This window comes from Furipterus horrens, unplaced genomic scaffold (assembly GCF_987537825.1).
Source record: "Furipterus horrens unplaced genomic scaffold, mFurHor1.1.pri manual_scaffold_1, whole genome shotgun sequence".
Lineage (NCBI taxonomy): Eukaryota > Metazoa > Chordata > Mammalia > Chiroptera > Furipteridae > Furipterus > Furipterus horrens.
This window is the reverse complement of record NW_028327171.1, coordinates 213,809,132-213,827,696: the sequence shown is the minus strand read 5'-3', so window position 1 is coordinate 213,827,696 and position 18,565 is coordinate 213,809,132. Positions and strand designations below refer to the sequence as shown.

The 18,565-nt window shown below is 61.0% G+C and overlaps 1 protein-coding gene and 1 non-coding gene across 2 annotated transcripts; one reads left to right on the top strand and one right to left on the bottom strand.

Annotated features, from left to right (window-relative positions):
- Window positions 1–1,279: 1,279 nt before the first annotated feature.
- LOC150022798 (U1 spliceosomal RNA) lies at window positions 1,280–1,440 on the bottom strand. The gene has a single exon (XR_016513686.1). It is a non-coding gene; the product is annotated as a U1 spliceosomal RNA (small nuclear RNA).
- Window positions 1,441–9,383: 7,943 nt separating this feature from the next.
- On the top strand, window positions 9,384–18,247 carry ECEL1 (endothelin converting enzyme like 1). Its single transcript, XM_090269408.1, has 18 exons — window positions 9,384–9,822; window positions 11,033–11,920; window positions 12,499–12,567; window positions 12,671–12,781; window positions 12,858–12,950; window positions 13,106–13,230; window positions 13,904–14,126; window positions 14,632–14,730; window positions 14,943–15,017; window positions 15,208–15,311; window positions 15,620–15,678; window positions 15,752–15,803; window positions 16,308–16,375; window positions 16,557–16,681; window positions 16,954–17,019; window positions 17,392–17,487; window positions 17,646–17,722; window positions 17,827–18,247. The coding sequence occupies exons 2-18, from the start codon at window positions 11,135–11,137 to the stop codon at window positions 17,924–17,926; spliced, it is 2,328 nt and encodes a 775-aa protein (XP_090125534.1). The 5' UTR covers window positions 9,384–9,822; window positions 11,033–11,134; the 3' UTR covers window positions 17,927–18,247.
- The last annotated feature ends 318 nt before the right edge of the window (window positions 18,248–18,565 follow it).

Here is an 18,565-nt window from a genome sequence, read left to right as displayed (position 1 = left end):
TCGGCCTCCCTGCGCCCCAGGGCGGGGGTGCGGGAGACAAAGGACAGGAGGTGGTCTGTGCTGGGGACAGGCCTCGGGGCTGGACGCTCAGGGGCGTCCACACCGTGGAGACCGCCAGGAGCCGTCGCTGTGCGCGCCCTGGGATGCGGCCGTCCTTGTGGGAGTGCGAGGCTAGCACGTGCGAACACCGTGGGCGCACAGGAGCGTGCGGCCGCGGGGCAGAGCAGCCCTCGGGAGGAGCCAGCCGCGCTGGGAAGGCTGCGCCGATTCCGACAGGCTTTTCCAATAATTGCCCGTGACCCTGAGCCGCAGCTCTCTGTCCACTGGCCGCCCCTGCCCCAGGCCCCTGCTGCCAGGGGTCCCTTCTCTGCCCGTGCGAACGGCCTGGGGCTCCTGTTCTGCACTTGGGGAGGGGGCCAGGGAGGGCAGGCCCGGGCCGTCCCCACAGGTGGCCGGAGGCCGGGGCGGCAGGTGGTGGGTGGCTGATTGAAGCGGTAATTGCAGGCAGCGGGCTCTAGCTAATGCCTGTAATGATTAAGCCCCATTACTGAGGGAGGCAGCTCAAGCATGGGAATGGGGGTGGGGACAGGGGAGGCCAACTGTGATGGTTGGGGCTGGGGGGGGCGGAGCTGACTGACAGCCTTTCTCATGGTGGGGGGAGCAGGCAGCCACTGCCACCTCTGTGGTCCCCTCCGCCTCCAGAGCTGTAGCCAACAGAAGCCTGCCCAGCAGAGTGGGGAGAGCCAGAGCTTAGAAGTGGGAGGGGCACCCCTCAACATACACACCGGCCTCTGGGCAAAGGTTTGAGAGCCCTTATTTGGTTCTCTAAGGGGCCCAGCCAGCCCTGGTGAGAAGCAGTTTCCTGACCATTAGTCTCGGGAACAGAGGCACCCTGGTAATCAGTGCCAAAGAACATCATGCCAGCGGATTGCCAAGGCCACGATGGCTGCAGTTAGACAGCTGACATCAGGGACCCCAGTCTCACCTCATCTCATTGGGTGTCATAGGTGCCAGTCACGCACTGCTCGTGCCCACTGGCTGTAGCTAGCCAGGCCAGAGCCTGCTTATCCTCTGACATGAACCCTGGAGTCTGGCCTACCTGTCTATGGGGAACAGGCCTCAGTGCCCTTCATTTCACAGAGGCCCAGAGAGGTTATGCAACTTTCCCAAGAACACACAGCAATGCTGACTCAGACTTTGTGTTACCCTAAAAAGCAATTTTCAACCTGTGTGCCATGGCAGATACACTGGTGCCGCAAGGATTTTTTCCCCCCCTCAGGGGAGGGTGTGAACGCAGCCCTGCGCTACCACAAACTATGGAGTCAGATTTCCCACATTTGGGGAAATCTCAGTGGTCAGCACATCCGGAGTGCAATGGATAAGCCTCGCCCTGGGAAAACCACCTTCCTGATCACGGTACCTCCCCTGCCAGGTAAGCATCACAAGGATTTTTGAAATATGCAACCCCTGACTATTTAGTCAGGGCACTGACCTCTTTCCCTTAGACTGTCAAAAAAAAAAAAAAAAAAAAAAAGACAACATTCAGCATAATAGCCATCTGGTGTGAATGAATCAAAATTATATTTATTTCTTTGGTCGGATCAGCAAAATATATATTATTTGGTGTGCTGCAGAATTTTAGTAAATAGTTTATATGTGCCATGAGATTAAAAAGGTGAAAAAAAGCTCTGCCCTAGCATCGGAGCTTGGCCACTTACTGGCCATGTGACTTGTGAGGCCTCTCAGGGCCTCAGTTGCTGCCTCTGTAAAATGGGGACAACGGGAGGACCTACTACTGGAACTGTGAGGATTAAGGGATCCAGCCTAGCACTACAAGCTCATGACCTGGCCCAGAAGTCAGATACAGGTACTAGCATTCTTAGCATGGTCTTTGCTCTTTGACCCATGTCCTCTATGGGAGGCAGAATTTGCAGTTCGCCCAAGGTCCCCAGCCCCTGTGTGTGCACATGCTCACTCCCCCTATTATGGGTCAAACGCAAACCTAGGGATTTCACAGATGTAATTACTTGGGCTCTTTAAAAGCTGAGTTGCTCCACCTGGTTGGTGAGAGGACAGACTCTGAGTATGACAAGGATTCGATTTCAGGGGATATTTTCCATCCGTGACATTGGAGATGGAGGGGCCATGCGGCCAGGGAAGCAGGCGACCTCTAGGGCCTGAGAGCAGCCCTAGGGTGAGGGCCCTCAAAGAGGAAGGTACCAATTCTGCACCCAGAAGAGCTGAATTCTGCTACCACCAGTGAACTTGGAAGGGGAGCCTAAGCTCCAGGTGGGAGCCCAGCCCTTGTGACCCTGACTTCAGCCCCGTGAGACCCTGCACAAAGCACCCAGCCCTGCTGTGCCTGGACTTCTGACCTCCAGAAGCTGAGATAGTACATTTGCATGGTTTTAAGTGGCTGAGTTGGCAGTGTTTTGGTACAGAGCCACGGAAAACTTGTAACCCTCTTTGGTAGTCCTGATGGAAGGCCCCTGAGACATCCTGCCAGGAGGGGCGCTGGGAGCCAGCCTGAGGGCAGCCCCCCACCCCAGGAGAGGCTGACTGGCACTCAGAGGAGTAGGAGTGGGTGTGTCTGGGCAGCTGGTTCCTCTGCGCAGGGCAGAGGGGAGGGCGGAGACAGGCAGCCAGGCTTCCTACTCGGGGCCAGCCTGGGGCTGGGGCTCTGGCCTCCTTCTGCCTGTGTCAGATCTGACCTGTTTCCGCCCCCGCAGGATGTCTGTGGGACCCTTGCCATCCACCACCCTAGCCCCCCACCCTGGGGTGGGCTGGCAGTAGGCAAGGGTGGGTGTGGAGGCCCCAGGGACAGTGTTGGATGGCACCCCCAAATCCGGTGCTCTTGACCTCTGTCCCACAGTCCCACTTCGAGGACTCTGACCACGCTCCCCTCCAAACACAGCCTAGAAGGAGGCTCCACCCAGGGCCAGCCCCCCGCCCCAGTCCCTCTGAGCCCTGCTATCTCCTCCCCTCTGCAGCCCTGCTCTCTCCTGCAAAGGGACAATTAGTGGCCTCAGCTTTAATTAGCTAACGATCCCCCTCAGCTCCAATCACTTGAAATGTTGATGGAGTGCTGGGGGAGGGGACCTCAAGTGACCCTGGGAGGCGCGGAAGAGGACCTTTAGGTCCCACTGCCCTCTCTGGGCTCTGTCCTTCCTGAGCCTCCCTCCTCCCTTTGGAGTCCCCAGCAAGAGCCAGTGGTGACTCTGACCGAAAGGGGTCCACCTTCCTATATCCCCTCAGCCCCATGGCCTCATTTGCATCTTGCATTAGAAGCTGAGAGGCCCCTTGTGGCCTGTCCATCAAACCGGGAGCCCAAGGGACCTGGCTGTCAGGGCTGGAAGCCTCAGACTCTCCACCCCCTCTCCTCCCTGCCCTCCATGGCCACCACCCTGCTTCGGCTCGCTCAATCTGGCCCCTTCCCCAACTGCTTTGTGGCTGAGGCCTGCCTGGCCCCTCAGGCTGGGCAAGAGGACAGGGCAGGGAAAAGCTGGGGTCCCAGAGGAGCTGAGAAAGAGAGACTGTGAAAACAGCAAGTTACAAGCTAACACCAGGTGGGGATGGATGCGGTACAGGGTGTTCCCCAAGCAACAGAGAGAAAAGGACTGCGGCCCTGGCTGGGGTGGCTCAGTGGATTGAACGCTAGCCTGTGAACAGAAAGGTCACTGGTTCGATTCCCAGTCAGGGCATATGCCTGGGTTGTGGGCCAGGTCCCCAGTTGGGGGCACACAAGAGGCAACCAACCAATCAATGTATCTCTGGCAGATCGATGTCTCTCTTCCTCTCCTTATCCCTCCCCCTCTCTAAAAATAAATAAATAAAATCTTAAAAAAATTTTTTTGTAATTATTTAAATGGGTAATATGTGTGCACGGCTGGGTAAAAAAGACATTCTGGGCTCTGCATTGCTCTCTTGGATCACTCTAAGGGGAACCAGCTGCCACCTCGTAGGACACTGAAGCCGCCCTTTGGAGGGGTGGACACGCCAGGGACTGAGGCCTCCTGCCAATAGCCACTGCGGGAGCTTTCAGCCCTGGCCAGTCTTTCAGACGACAGGAGCCTCAGCCGATGTCTCGACTGCAACCTGATGAAAGACATCCCACTCCTCAGCTAAGCTGCTCCCTAGTTTCTGACCCTCACAGAGGGTGTGAGGTAATATTGTTTCAAGTTTGGGGGTAATTTGTTACATAGCAACAGATGACTGATCTAATCACCATCTCTGACCCATCTATTGGAGAACTTCCACTTCCTGAAGAAAGGAACCCTTAGAAGTGATCTACAGCAGTTACCTTAGGTCTGTGGGTTGCCCACCCACCTGTGCATCCCTCGCACATGGATGTTTCCCTCCCTCTCTTTCTTCCTCCCTTCCTCTCTCTAAAAATAAATAAATAAAATCTAAAAAAAGAAAAGAAAAGAAAAAAAATGACCGGGCACGTCAGATGGAGGGTCCAGGAGGTGGGCACATCGGGGGGTGCATGTCAAGGCCCGGTGGTAGGTCCTGGGATGCTCCCTGAGGTCTCTGGGCAAAGCCAGCATTGGTGCCTGCGTGCCCCGCCCCCCAACACAGTTCCTGGGCTGAGGTCACAGCCAGGCTCCTGTGTGGCTTTTACTGTGGTTCTGAGTGCCCTGCCTGTCCTCCTGCAGAGCTGTCATTTCAGCGCCCGGGCCCGTAGTGCGCATGTCCCTGAGACCCTGGATGCGGCAGCCGTGGGCTCACATCTCAGCTTTAGTACTAGCGAGCCGAATGAACTTGGGCAACTTTCTTTCCTTCTCTGGGCCTCAGTTTCCTGCTGCATGAACTGGGCGGTTACTGGGAGATGCAGAGTGGTGAAGCAGGTAGAGAACCTGGCACAGAGCATGGCGCTTAGGAGGTGCCCCACATGTCACCATGGGGGTTCCGCCCACACTGTGGGAGGCCCATCCAGAGTGGAGTGGGGCCTGCTGCATCCAGCTAGGGCCACGAAGCAGGCTCTGCTGGGCTCCAGAGGGATGCACACCTCTCCCTGCAGGGACAGCTCCTCGGCAGGCTCCCTGGGTGGGGACCTGTGCAGCCATGGGACTATGAGGGGACTCTGGAAGCTTGACACAGGCCTAAAGGAGAAGCATTTAGGGAAAGGGGATGGCTTGAACAAAGGCACAGATGTGAGGATGCAGTCCCCTTGAGGAGGGACATTCAAGGGACAGTAAGCCAGGTGGCTGGAAAGAGGTTTGGGGCCAGACGGAGGAGGCTTTGGAAACCATGAGGAGGGGTCACAGAGGTGTGTGGCAGGAATGGGTAGGATGCAGCAATGCTGGGGGGTTCCAAGGGGAGGAGTCCCCCTCCTTCCAGTAAGGAAGAGGATTAGGGCCAGAACTGAGAGAGGATGGAGGGAGAAAGGGTAGGAAGCAAGGGGCCTTTCTAAGGCCGAGAACCCAGGACTTGGCCCTGATGTGCTGAAGGGGAGCAGAGGAGGAAAGTGAACGACGAGACGGAGTGCAGTGAGCTCCTGGTGCGGGCAGGTGCGGGTGTCTTCTGGGGCCAGAGGGCAGACTCAGGAGCCATGGCCCTCACCCGCACACAGCCTCCAGGGGTTGCAGAGGTGGGGTGAGGGCAGGCCCAGAGTGAGGTGAGAGGCAGGACATCAGGTATGGCCTCAGGATTTGGAGACCAGACAGATGTGATCAAGGCAACCAAAGTGTCCCTTAGTTAGGGACAGTGATGCTGGGGACTTCTGTTTGGAAAATGCTGGTATAGGCCTGTGGACACAAGGCACTAAACTGTATTTATGTAAAAAAACAAAACAAAACTGAGATGCCCACAAGGGTGCAGCGCCAACCTGAAGTGGTCACAAAGCTTCCCTTCCCGTCCCTGGGGAAGGCCTGGAGGGGGACATGTGTGAAAAAGGGTCTTCACATCTGCCATCGACAAACGTCTGTAGTTTAAATTGTTTCAAACACTGTTGTATTTCTATATTTCTTGTGTGAAATAAAAACCTGATCTAGAGGTTAGTAGGTGGCCCCAGAGGAGTCTGTGCCCAATGGTGATGGAACCTACCATAAAGCAGGAGAGTGGCAGTGAGGGGGACAGGGGAGGGGAGGAAAGGGCCCTCTTGTTGCCTGATGGGTCCCAGAGCCAAGGGAAGGTATGGGTAGATCTGAGAGTCAGTGCAGGTGTGTAGGTGGGGATGCTGTGCCTGGTGCCAGGCCTGGCCCTGGGGGATACTTCACGCAGGAGGTTCCCTGCTGTGTGAGATCGGTCCACATCCATAGACATGTTGTCTTTGCTAGGCTCTGGGCTGCACAGCTGATTAAGATGCTGGAAGTATAGCCGGGACCCAGGGAGGACAAGTCCACAGCTCGTGGAGGCTTTACTGGACCAGACAGTGAGGCTGACATCCCAGGAAGGAAGAGTGGCAATAAGCCAACAGAAGAGGTGACGGGAGAAGGGTGTTCCAGGCAGCTGGAATAGCATGTGCTAAGCCTCTGAGCTGTGTGAGAGCCAGCTACATTCTGGGAAAGGAAACGAGGTCAGAATGACCAGAAGGAGGGAGAGGTAGGGGTGGGCAGAGAAGGACAGGGAAGAGGCCACTGCATTGTGGGCCTTGTTAGGTATGTGAATTCTCTCATGAGGGGTGAGGAGGGAGGCCCTGGGAACCGGAGCCCAGTGGCGAGGGGGCAGCTGTCCAGCCTGGAGAGGGTGACCCATGGCAGAGTAGCTCAGCTAGGGGTCTGTATAGGGGAGACTCTTAAGCCCAGCCCAGGGAAGTCCAGGAAGTTTGGGGAGGAGATGGACCAGAGCAGGGAGCTCAAGGCTGCCTTTGAGACCCAAGAATCTGAAATAAGTGAGCACAGGGTCCAGTCCGCCCTAGCCCACTGCCTGGCCAGGAGCAGACCCCCGCTCAGGCAGGACTGACAGGTGCCCACCTGCCCGCCCTGGTGGTAGGAATAAGGAGCAGAGAAGCAGGGCGAGATGAAAGCAGCAGCAGGGTGGTGGGGTACTGGGCCATTGGAGTCCCCCGCGTCTGCTGTGGGCACCCAGATTTCCAGTAAGAGTCTGAGTCAGCACCATGGTGGCCACCTCATCCTCCGGGCTCCAGCCTCCTCCCACCCCCGCCCCCACCACCCCAGCCACTTGGGAGAGTCATTTCATTTCTCAAATTAAAAATCCATTTTGTGCCGTGAATAATAGATGGGCTGAGCCCTGCGAGGCGGGGCAGAGGACAGGAAGCTGGCTGGGGGGGAGAGTGACTTCCAGGGCCCAGAAGATACTGCAGAGCTGTCAGTGGTGGAGAGGGAGGGGTGGTTGGCAGGGAGGAGGCAGGGGGGCACCCCCAGAGCAGAGGCTGCGCTAGGGGTTCAGCTCCCAAGGGGCTCCAGCAGCAGGCAGATGGGGGCGCAGTCTGTCCCCCAACATGTGTGTGCCAGAGAGGCACAAAAGGGCATCTGATCATCATCACGGTGCCTGGTCAGGTCGGTGCCCCTCTGGAGTGAAGGATTTAGCAACTCACTCGGTACTAAATGCAGATTTAAAGCACAAAGAGCCACTTTGGTACTGCCCTGCCCTCCCCTCAGGAGAGGGGAGCCATCACTGTGAGGGCTGCTGTTCCCAGGGAGTTGGGGCTGCTCTGCACCCCTGCCCCAGAACCTGATCCTGACCTGGGTCGGCTGGGCTGGGCCATGGTCAGGCAGGGAGGGGTAGCGGGGAGGGGTTCAGATGCTGCCCAGAATCCCTACCCTCTGTCCTTTGTACCCCTCAAGCCGTCTCCCTCCCAGGCAGCCCTGGCCACGCTCCCTCACTGCTGTTTCTCCCACCCCCGGAGCTGAGGCACCCATTGGCCGCACCCAGGGCTTGGCTGGACGCTGCTGCGTCCCAGTCATCTAAGTCCTTCTGCTGCTCCTCTGGGGGTCACCTTGACAATGAGGCAGAAGAGCTCAGGAAGCCTCAGAAAGAAAGTGAGGGAGTTCCAGTCACCTCTGTGGGGTTCTCCTCCTGAGAAAGGGTAGGGGAGCGAAGGAGGCAAGGCCTGGGGTCGCTCTTATTGGTGGGCGTGTAGGGCCAGTAGGACTGAGTGGTCATGGGCCCAATCCTGGGGTGGGGGTGCTGGCTCCTGAGCTCAGGGCAGGCAAGTCAGACCCCGCAGGCAGGGCGGCCCAGCCGAGTGGGGACAGCTCCATGGCAGCTGAGTCTGGGAGAGGGGTGGCCAGAGGAGGTTCAGACAGTTGGCCTGGGCGGAGGGAGGGGCACAGGAGGAGCTGAGGGTCTGGCCCCCATCCCCCCAGTGGCTGGGCGCACGGGGTCCCTGGGCGAGCAGATTTGCCTTTGCGCCTTTCTGCCTTTTGGTCGGAAGAGAGTCGGCTCCCTGAGACAATATCCATTTTTATATTTCTTGGAAATTTCATGGCATTCATTTCGGGGAAAATAAAAGCTGTCATTGCTGGAGAAATGATACCAATCAGGGCCTGAAAAGGCTGGAAAATTATCCTTCTGGAGACAAAACGTTGAAGGAAAAATGCAGATTAAAAGCACAAAGAGCCACTTTGCCACTGCCCTGCCCTCCCCTCCCCCCTTACGGAATCACCAGATTTTACATAATTCCACCTCTCTTCGGTAGAATTAATTGGGCCCAAGGAGAACGTAATGGGCAGAGGAGGACTCTGAGATGCCCAGAGGTGGAGGCAGAGAGTATCCAGAGCAGTGGCTTAGAGATGGACAGGCAGACAGACACGGGACAGGCAGAATGGGGACAGAGGTGACCACTCAGGGTTAGGGACCTGATAAGAAACCCCAGGGACGGCATAGGGCAGTGGATCCTTGAGTCCTTGCTTTGCAAGATTTTTATCAGATGGGGCTCCACAGCAGTCTTAAGCCGTCAAATATTGTTTAGGCCAGTCCTGCAGGCCTGGGAGTGCTGGTGCTTTGTGGGGTCCCCTCTCGGGACACCGGAAGCAGAAGGGGAAGCCACGCAGGGCAGAGGAAGCTGAGACCCCAGCAACAGTAGCTACGAGTTCTGTGGGGAGCCAGGCAGAAGTGGGCTCTGCCTCAGAGGCCGGACCCTTGGGTGGGAGGCCCCGCTTTAAGAAGCAAGTAGTAGGGGAAGAAGGTAGTAGGTGGATAAAGTTGGACGGAGTCCCCGTCACACCTACCTGTCCTCCCACCAGTCCACACACCGGGGTCCCGAGGCCCAGGGCCTGTGTAAGGGCTGGGCTGCAGGGCACAGCAGGCAGCCTCCCTGTGGCCAGCAGGGCCGCCTCTTTCTTTACTCTCCAGTCCTTGTCTTCCTCTCCGGTCAGGGGCTTCCCGAGCAGTGGGTGCCAGGGCCAGTCGGGGTTTGGGGGGAGGGGTGCGGTCTCCTCCCCAGGCTCCGTTCCTGCAGCAGCCTCCAGGGCTCTTCCTCCACCAGGGGCTGGGTGAGGGTTGCACTGGCAACCGAACCCCAGATGTCCTTACGGGAGGTCTGGGATGGGCCGGGCTAACGAGGAGGACCAGGAAGTCTCCTAGTTGAAGCCCGCGCTTCGCCCAGCGCTGTAAAGGCACATTCTGCAGCTTTTCGGGGAGTCTTCTCTGGGCGGTCCGAGCTCCAGGCGTGTGGGCAGTGCTGGGACGGCCCGTGTGCTTCACCTCCAGCTTGAGCCCCTTATCGGAGGGCGGGTGGGCAGCCCCGAGTCGGGGCATGAGATCGGAGGGGACCCCTTCCAGGGATTAGCAGGAGGCTTCACTCTTCCCGGGACGCAGCTGGAACTGGAATCCCCGAGCCCGGAGTCGGTGCAAGACCCTCGGGAGCGTGTGCCCACCGCCGTCCTCCCCGCCCCCGAGCTTCCACCGAGCTGACAGGTAGCTGGGATGGAGGCAAGAAAAAGGAGGGGCGGGAGGGGGGCTGCGGGCGGAGGAGGGTGGAGCAGCCGGCGCGCCCCCTCCCTCGGGGCCGGCGGGCGGCGCGGCGCGGCGCGGCAGCAAAGGAGCGGCGGGCGCCCGGAGAGCGGCCGCCCGCCCCGCTCCGGCTCTGGCTCCGGTTCGAGCTCGGGCTCGGGCTTGACCCGCTCTGTTACCGCTCGGCCCGGGCGCGTATCTGATGGGTAAGTGGCACTCTAGTCTTCTGCTGCCACGGCCACCAACGCAGCCACCTCCACCGCCGCGGCGAGCCTCTGGGCTTTGTCTGCGTCCTCGCAGCTCCGACTCGGGCTGCGCCTGCGACTCCCGGGCTGGGCTCTCCAGCTCCGCGGACTGCGGGCGCGGCGCGGCGCGGAAGGCTCAGCGCCCAGAGCTCGGGGCGCGCGGGGCCGACTCCCTCCGCGCCAGGGGTGAAACTTCGCCCAAGTTTGGGTTCCGGGGAGAACCTGTTGGAGCCGGGAGTAGCCCAGGGCGCGGACGGGGAGGCTAGGGACGGTACTGGGTCCGGGTTTATTGGGCCGTCGGGGGCTCCCCTCCTTCTTGGGCCCGACGGCAGGAAACGCGTGGGAAAGGGGCTGGTGGACATGCTAGCTCATGGACAGGAGGAGGACAGGGCCGAGGGTGGGCCTGCTGACATCCGCCAGGGCAAAGTTTGGTTTTTCAGCCGCTTTTTTGAACATCTAGTTCCAGTTAGGGGAGCTGAAGGCGGCTTCAGGGTCCGCGTAGACGTGCCCCTGACCACCCCTCCTTTCCCCAGCCTCCGCTTTCCCCCTCCCCCACCTGGCATTGGACAAGAAAGGCAAAGGGAAGAGAAACAGCTTTCATTGAAGGCCTACTACGTGCCAGTTCCCATGCCGGGTGCTCCCAGCTTTCCACCAGGGGACTCCCAAATCTGCGACAGGCATAGGCGTTCAGGGAGAGAGGAGAGAGGTCAAAGGCTGTCACTGCGCGAGCAGGTGGTGGCCACTCTGAGCCTTCCCCTTTTCCATTCTCCAGTGGCGCAAGGAGGCCAGACGCCAGGCCTTCTCCCTGTTGGGAACTCGGGTGACTTCCAGTCTCTGGACATAGGGCTGCACCCCTTTTCGTTGTGCTTTTGGGCCCGAGAGGTGCCCCTCTAAGTGCCTCTTTAAGCCTGTCTCTACCCTTCCTGCAGCGGCGGCCCTGGGGGCGATGCGGAGGCCAGCCAGGAGGCCGGCGGCCGGGTGCATCCTGTAGCCAAGATCGCCAAGGGCTGCGGGGTAGTGTCAGCAGCGCCATGGAGGCCCCGTATTCGATGACTGCGCACTACGACGAGTTCCAGGAGGTCAAGTACGTGAGCCGATGCAGCACGGGGGGCGCGCGCGGGACCTCGCTGCCCCCTGGCTTTCCATTGGGCGCTGGGCGCAGCACCACTGGGGCCCGGGCTGGGCTGCCCCGCTGGAGCCGGCGAGAGGTATGCCTGCTGTCGGGGCTGGTGTTCGCTGCCGGCCTCTGCGCCATCCTGGCCGCCATGCTGGCGCTCAAGTACCTGGGCCCGGGCTCGGGAGGCAGCGGCGCCTGCTCCGAGGGCTGCCCGGAGCGCAAGGCCTTCGCGCGCGCCGCCCGCTTCCTGGCCGCCAACCTGGACTCCAGCATAGACCCGTGTCAGGACTTCTATTCCTTCGCGTGCGGTGGCTGGCTACGGCGCCACGCGATCCCCGACGACAAGCTCACCTACGGCACCATCGCGGCCATCGGTGAACAGAACGAGGAGCGCCTGCGGCGCCTGCTGGCACGGCCGGTGGGTGGGCCCGGCGGCGCAGCCCAGCGCAAGGTGCGTGCCTTCTTCCGCTCCTGCCTCGACATGCGCGAGATCGAGAGGCTCGGCCCGAGGCCCATGCTTGAGGTCATCGAGGACTGCGGTGGCTGGGACCTGGGCGGCACCGCCGAGCGCCCGGGGTCCGCGGCGCGCTGGGACCTCAACCGGCTGCTGTACAAGGCGCAGGGCGTGTACAGCGCCGCCGCGCTCTTCTCTCTCACCGTCAGCCTGGACGACAGGAACTCCTCACGCTACGTCATCCGCGTGAGTGTCTCGGCTCCCCACGCACCCCACCAGCGTCCAGGGATCCGGGGCGCACGGCCCCCCGCATCCCAGAGACCTGTGCAGAAGGGGAGGGGAGAGGAGAGGAGAGGAGAGGAAGGGAGCGTGCGTTGGCAGAGCGCAGGAGGAGGGCGCAAGTAATTTCTCTCGAGCAATTGCGGTGTTTAGTGGAGCCGCGGGAGCTGCAATTTCACAGCCCGGTGGCAGGCCGTGAGAGCACGGAGGGTGTGTGCCCTTGAGTCCTGCAGCGCCGGCGCAGGCCGGACACCGGGGCCCCACATGTCAGTGCGAGTGCCCCGCACAGGTGGGGAAAGCAAAGGTTTACAGGAGGAAAGATTACGGGGCGGGGGACCTCCCCTCTCCCATCCGCAGTAGACCAGTAGGGATGGGGGCTTTCATTCCCTCTTCTCGGGGGCGGAGGGAGGGGCTAGAGGCTTTGTGCCCCAGGAGCTACGACAATGGATGTCTTGCCTGCTTGGGCATTTGAGTGGGAATTCAGTCTGTTTGTCTGAACCTGGCTTGTTGACTTCTGACCTCTGAGCCCCCACCTCTCTCCTCAGATTGACCAAGATGGGCTCACGCTGCCCGAGAGGACCCTGTACTTAGCTCAGGATGAGGAGAGTGAGAAGGTGTGGGGCCATCGGGGCAGGGCGCAGAAGCGGTCTGGGGCTGGGGAGGGGTGAACCCGGCCTCGCACCGCCACCCCCCCCTGACGTGCCCGGCCTGGTGCAGATCCTGGCAGCGTACCGCGTGTTCATGGAGCGCCTGCTCAGCCTGCTGGGCGCCGACGCCGTGGAGCAGAAGGCCCAGGAGATCCTGCAGCTGGAGCAGCGGCTGGCCAACGTGAGCAGGGCGACTGCTGTGGGCTGGGGGGAGGGGACAGTCGGGCAGGGCTGGGTCACCCTGCTCTGCACCCCAGATCACGGTGTCAGAGTATGATGACCTCCGTCGAGACGTCAGCTCCACGTACAACAAGGTGACGCTGGGGCAGCTGCAGAAGATCACTCCCCATGTGAGTGTGGTCCAGCCCTGGTTGGGGAGGTGAACTCCTGGGTCGTCCCCTCTCCAGGACTCCCGCGTCCTCTTGTTGGATCTCCCTGTCCTTGTCCCTGTCATCCATGGTCCTTGCCCCAGCCAGCCCTACTGTTCCCACCCGTGGCCCCACAGCTGCAGTGGAAGTGGCTGCTGGACCAGATATTCCAGGAGGACTTCTCGGAGGAGGAGGAGGTGGTGCTGCTGGCCACAGACTACATGCAGCAGGTGTCCCAGCTCATCCGCTCCACACCCCAGAGGTACAGCGGCCCATTACCTACCCAGGCCCTTCCCTTGCGCCCCATCTTCTTGGTCAGCTTTGAGTTCCCAGCCCCACCTCTGTGCCGGAACCACACGGGGGAGGCAACTGAGGAGCACTGGAGCAGGAGTCCTATCCCTAGTTTCAGGCATGGCTCTCCCAACTGCTCTGGAACCCTGGGCAGGGCTGTGAGATCCCTGAGCTGCAGTTTCCTCATCTGGGGATAGTGAGGCTAGAGTGGGTCTGGACATCAGAAAAGGCAGATGTGGCCACAGCTCTGCCACCCCAGAGACACCAGGGAGGAGGGAGCCTCCATCCTCTCTGCCTACTTTAAAGAAGAGTAGAGGCCTCTCAAGGTCAGTTTTGAGGCGCAATCCCCCGAAGTGCCCACTGCCACCCATAGCAAGTCAGAAAGCAATGCTGGCCTGTGACCTGTCAGCATCAGGTGCTCTGCTCGGTGGCCAGAGGTGTGTCCCTCTGTGTGTGGGCCCAGCCCTTTTCCCTCACTAGGACACTCCAGGTTCTGCCTCTGCATGCCTGGAATGACCCTCACTCCTGGGGGTGATAGGTCCAACCCCATGCTCGGGAGTGTGTGGGGGGGGGCAGAGTGGCGCACTGGGGTGGCCCAAGCATGTGAGTTTATCTGGACCCCCAGCTACTTCACCTGCCCTCAGAATCCTGCACAACTACCTGGTGTGGCGCGTGGTGGTCGTCCTGAGTGAGCATCTGTCACCGCCGTTTCGAGAGGCACTGCATGAGCTGGCACGAGAGATGGAGGGCAGTGACAAGCCCCAGGAGCTGGCCCGTGTCTGCCTGGGCCAGGCCAACCGCCACTTTGGCATGGCTCTCGGCGCCCTCTTTGTACACGAGCACTTCTCAGCTGCCAGCAAGGCCAAGGTCAGGCCGCCTTGGACTTGGGGGTGGGGGGGTGGGTGCTGAGGTGGGCATGGAGTCCTTGCACGGCCTTGGTCTGAGGATTGGGAGCCGTACCCATCTCCCTGAGCCAGGGGCAGCAGGCTCAGCTTAGGGCTCTGCCCTCTCTGAGGCTCCAAGCTGCTTTCACCAGGCCTCCTCCCCCAGGAAGCCTACCTGGTCTGTCAGCCACAGGAGGCCCTCCCCACCAAGCTCCTGTCTACCCTTCTCTGCCGTGCTCAGTAGCCATGGCCTCAGGAATGTATGTGATCTTTGCTGGAGCAGTTTGCCCCCTTCCAGACTGGGGGCTTTTTGTCTGGGGTACAGTGCCTGTATCCCCACCTCCAAGGTCTCCCCTTGGCACTCAGCACTGGCCCTGAGCTTAGGAAGTGGGGCTGAATGATTAGGGGGACTCCTTGTGCCAGGCGCTGGGGGTCCAGAGCTAAGCCCCGCTTGGCTGGTCCTTGAGCCCCGAGTCCTGGCCCTGCAGGTGCAGCAGCTGGTGGAAGACATCAAGTACATCTTGGGCCAGCGCCTGGAGGAGCTGGACTGGATGGATGCCGAGACCAAGGCAGCGGCTCGGGCCAAGGTGAAGTGGGAGCCTCTTTCCGTTTGTTGGTTCCACCCTTACTAGGCACCGACCATGTCCCTAGTGCTGGGATAACAAGAGACAAATGTGCCTTGCCCTGCCCTACTGGATCCTTGAGACCCACCCCTAAGCTGGAGCTAGAGCTTTCTCCTTGGTGGGCGGGGGCTGCTCCCTGGGGCCCTGGCCCGCTCTCACCGCCTTCTCCACGGCAGCTCCAGTACATGATGGTGATGGTGGGCTACCCAGACTTCCTGCTCACGCCTGAGGCTGTGGACAAGGAGTATGAGGTGGGCCTGCCCCCTGGCCTGTGCCTGCCCAGCTCCAGGCCCCTGGCCACGACCCCCAGGGAGCCCACCACCACTCCAGAGAAGGAGCCACAGCCTCAGCTGATGGACCGCGGGAGGGCAAGTGGCCTGCGGGGCACCGGGCTGGCCCTGCCCCTGGCTTGCCGCTGAGTGCTGCCTGTCCCCGGTGCAGTTTGAGGTCCACGAGAAGACCTACTTCAAGAACATTTTAAACAGCATCCGCTTCAGCATCCAGCTCTCAGTCAAGAAGATCCGGCAGGAGGTGGACAAGTCCACGTAGGTGCCGGGCTCAGAGCTGGGGTGGGGGCAGGGAGGTGCCATGATGGGGAGAGGGCACCTTCCTGACGCCAGGAGGCTGGCGGGGCGAACCGCTTCATGCCATGCTGGTGCAGGGAGCACAGGGCCTGTGCAGGTCCTGAGTGGGTGCTGTCAGGGTTGGGGGCCATCGGAGATCTGCCTGAGGGAGGCGCAGGACGGGGCTGTAGGCTGGGCCGCGAGAACAGCCCTCAAGGAGAAATTGGCTAGGAGGTGAGGGAAGTCGGGGAGCGTGGGCCCCCACAGCTGACCTCAGCCTCCCTCCTCAGGTGGCTGCTTCCCCCGCAAGCACTCAATGCCTACTACCTACCCAACAAGAACCAGATGGGTAAGGGGCGGGTCCTGAAAGGGGCGGGGTTTGGAGGTGGGCGGGTCTCCTGCTGACCACACCCTCCCTGTAGTGTTCCCGGCTGGCATCCTGCAGCCCACCCTGTACGACCCTGACTTTCCACAGTGAGTACAGAACCTGGACTTGTCTGCGAGGTGGGTGGGGCTGCTCACACTGTCCCCGACCTGGGCCGGGTCCAGGAGCCATGACATCTGCAGACCCTGGGTCCCCATCGTCCTACTTTCTCCTTGGTTATTTAGGGAAAGTGTAGTTTCTTTCTTTATTTTTCTTTTTTCTAATGTTCTGAGCTCCCCCTTTCCTAGTTTGAGGTTTCATTAGGTGTTTCAAAAGTGGAGCACCTAACCTCCTGTGGGATACCTCAGTTCCCCCCTCCCTCCTTCCCACCCTGTCTCCTCCCCCCACGCCAGCTCTGTGAGATGTGATTTCCTAAAAGGCACACGCACAGGCACCAGTGGCCCCTGTTCTGTATCCCACAAGGAAGCTGAGGCGGGGGTGCCCTGGGGCCCTGCGGATACCCCCAGGCCTCCCTGGGTCACCTCCTAGCCTGGGCTGCGCCTCCCGGGGCCTGGGCAGCAGCAAGGTGCCTGACGCTGCTGCCGTGGGCCCAGGTCTCTGAACTACGGCGGCATCGGCACCATCATCGGGCATGAGCTGACCCACGGCTACGACGACTGGGGTGAGGCCTGTGGGTTGGGGCTGGCAGGGGAGGGGGAAGACAGGCAGTGGGAGGCAGGGTGGTGATGGGCTGACTGAGGCCCCACGGGGCCCCTCCGTCTCCGTCAGCTGGTGGGTGGGGGGCGAGGGGACTCAGTACCCAGCCCGGACAGTCTCCGCTCGCCCCGGCCCGTTGCCCACAGGAGGCCAGTATGACCGCTCGGGCAACCTGCTGCACTGGTGGACGGAGGCCTCCTACAGCCGTTTCCTGCACAAGGCCGAGTGCATCGTCCACCTCTACGACAACTTCACCGTCTACAACCAGCGGGTGAGACCCCCTGGCCGCCCTGCGCCCCTGCCTGGCTCGGCACAGACCAGAAGCATGCACTCCCGCGCGCACACACATGTGCCCGAACAAACCTGTGCAGGTGTGTGCACACAGGCCCGGGGTGGCATGCACGCTGACGGGCACACAAACATGCTCACAGACTCTGCAGGGCCACAAGGCGCAAAGGGATTGGAGTTCCTCCCAGACCCTCTGAGAAAGGGGAGGAGTGGGCAGGGCCCCTGCAGCTCCCTGGCCTTTTCCTCTCTCGGCAGGTGAATGGGAAGCATACACTTGGCGAGAACATCGCAGACATGGGGGGTCTCAAGCTGGCCTACTATGTGAGCTGTGGGGCCTGGCCTTCCTTCACTTCCGGGGAAGGGTGGGGGCTGCTGGGAACACAACCAGAGATAAAGGCCCCTCTTCCTCCCTATCTTGCTACCCTCTGGCCTAGGCGGTGGGGCCTGCGCAAACCAGAGAAAAAGGAGGAGCGCCTAGGCTCTGCACTCAGACAGGAGGGAGGGCTGCGTGGAGGGGGTGGCGCCTGCCTGGGGTCAGCCTTCCTGGGAGGGAGCACAGCTCAGACAGCATGGGAGGCAGAGCAGGAGGCCAGGGTGGCGGGTGTGCGCAGCGCCAGGGCTGGCCGGGGTGGGGGTGGGGTGAGCCAGGTCGTCCTCCTGTGGGCACCACAGCCCCACCCTCTGCATCCCCAGGCCTACCAGAAGTGGGTGCGGGAGCACGGCCCAGAGCACCCCCTGCACCGGCTCAAGTACACCCACAACCAGCTCTTCTTCATTGCCTTTGCCCAGGTGGGCCACGTGGGGGCGGGAGAAACAGCCTTGTGGGGTCTGATGGGAGTTTCAGACCTGCTGTGCTGGGGCTTGTGGGGGGGAGGCTGCAGGGCTTGGGCGGTGAACACCGGCCTCACCTCCCGCTCTCCTCCCCTGTACCCCCACCCCGGGCCCAGAACTGGTGCATCAAACGGCGGTCACAGTCCATCTACCTGCAGGTGCTGACCGACAAGCACGCACCTGAGCACTACAGGTACGCCCCGTGGGCTGCTTGGGCCCCGCCCCCTCCTCGTGTCTGGAATGGGACAGCTGAGGTGTGCTGGGACCCACACCTGTGGGTCTCTCCTCCCACCCCAGGGTTCTGGGCAGCGTGTCCCAATTCGAGGAGTTTGGCCGGGCCTTCCATTGCCCCAAAGACTCGCCCATGAACCCTGCTCACAAGTGCTCCGTGTGGTGAGCCAGCTGCTCGCCCACCGACCCGCACGCCCCCGCCCCCTGCACGGATTGCCCCCTGCCAGCCGCTGGACCTGGGACTGGTCCCGATCTGGGTGCCACATGCCTTCCCAGCCCCTCCAGGACCTGGCCCCCTGCTGCCCCTCTTTTCAGGGGGTACCCAGAGCAGGGATGAGGCTGGGTTCCAGGATGGCCTGGGAGGAGACACTGGGGTCCCCAGACTTGGCTCTAGGCAGCCAGAGCCCGTGGCCAGGCTGGACTTTCCAGACCCACTCTTGCTGTGTTTTTGCTGCTATGCCTGGTCAATAAAGCTGCTGTACCGTCACCTCAGCCTCTTCAGGGGTCCCCAGAGAAGGTGGGGCTGGAGGGACCCCTCTGGGAAGAGGTTCAGATCCTTAGCACCGGGACCCTACGGACCCTCTTGTGACCCTCCTGGTGACCTTGGCTGAGCTGACTGTGCCCTGCCTCCTGGGCTCCTCTGTCTCTTCTTCCAACCACCGGTTCCTCCCTTCCCCCAAGTCCTGCCCAGGCTCATCCTCAGTTCTGGGGGTGCCCCGGACCAGAGCACCTGGCCCAGTGACCTGCAGTCCCCTATGATGCGGAACGCACTTCCCCTGAAAGTCCAGAGTGGTGCCCCACCGTC

Coding starts and splice junctions, on each gene's coding strand:
- ECEL1 (XM_090269408.1), top strand. CDS start 11,135: ATGGAGGCCCCGTATTCGATGACTGCGCACTACGACGAGTTCCAGGAG. Junction 12,782..12,857: donor TGGAGCAGCGGCTGGCCAAC/GTGAGCAGGGCG, acceptor TCTGCACCCCAG/ATCACGGTGTCAGAGTATGA. Junction 16,376..16,556: donor CCACGGCTACGACGACTGGG/GTGAGGCCTGTG, acceptor CGTTGCCCACAG/GAGGCCAGTATGACCGCTCG.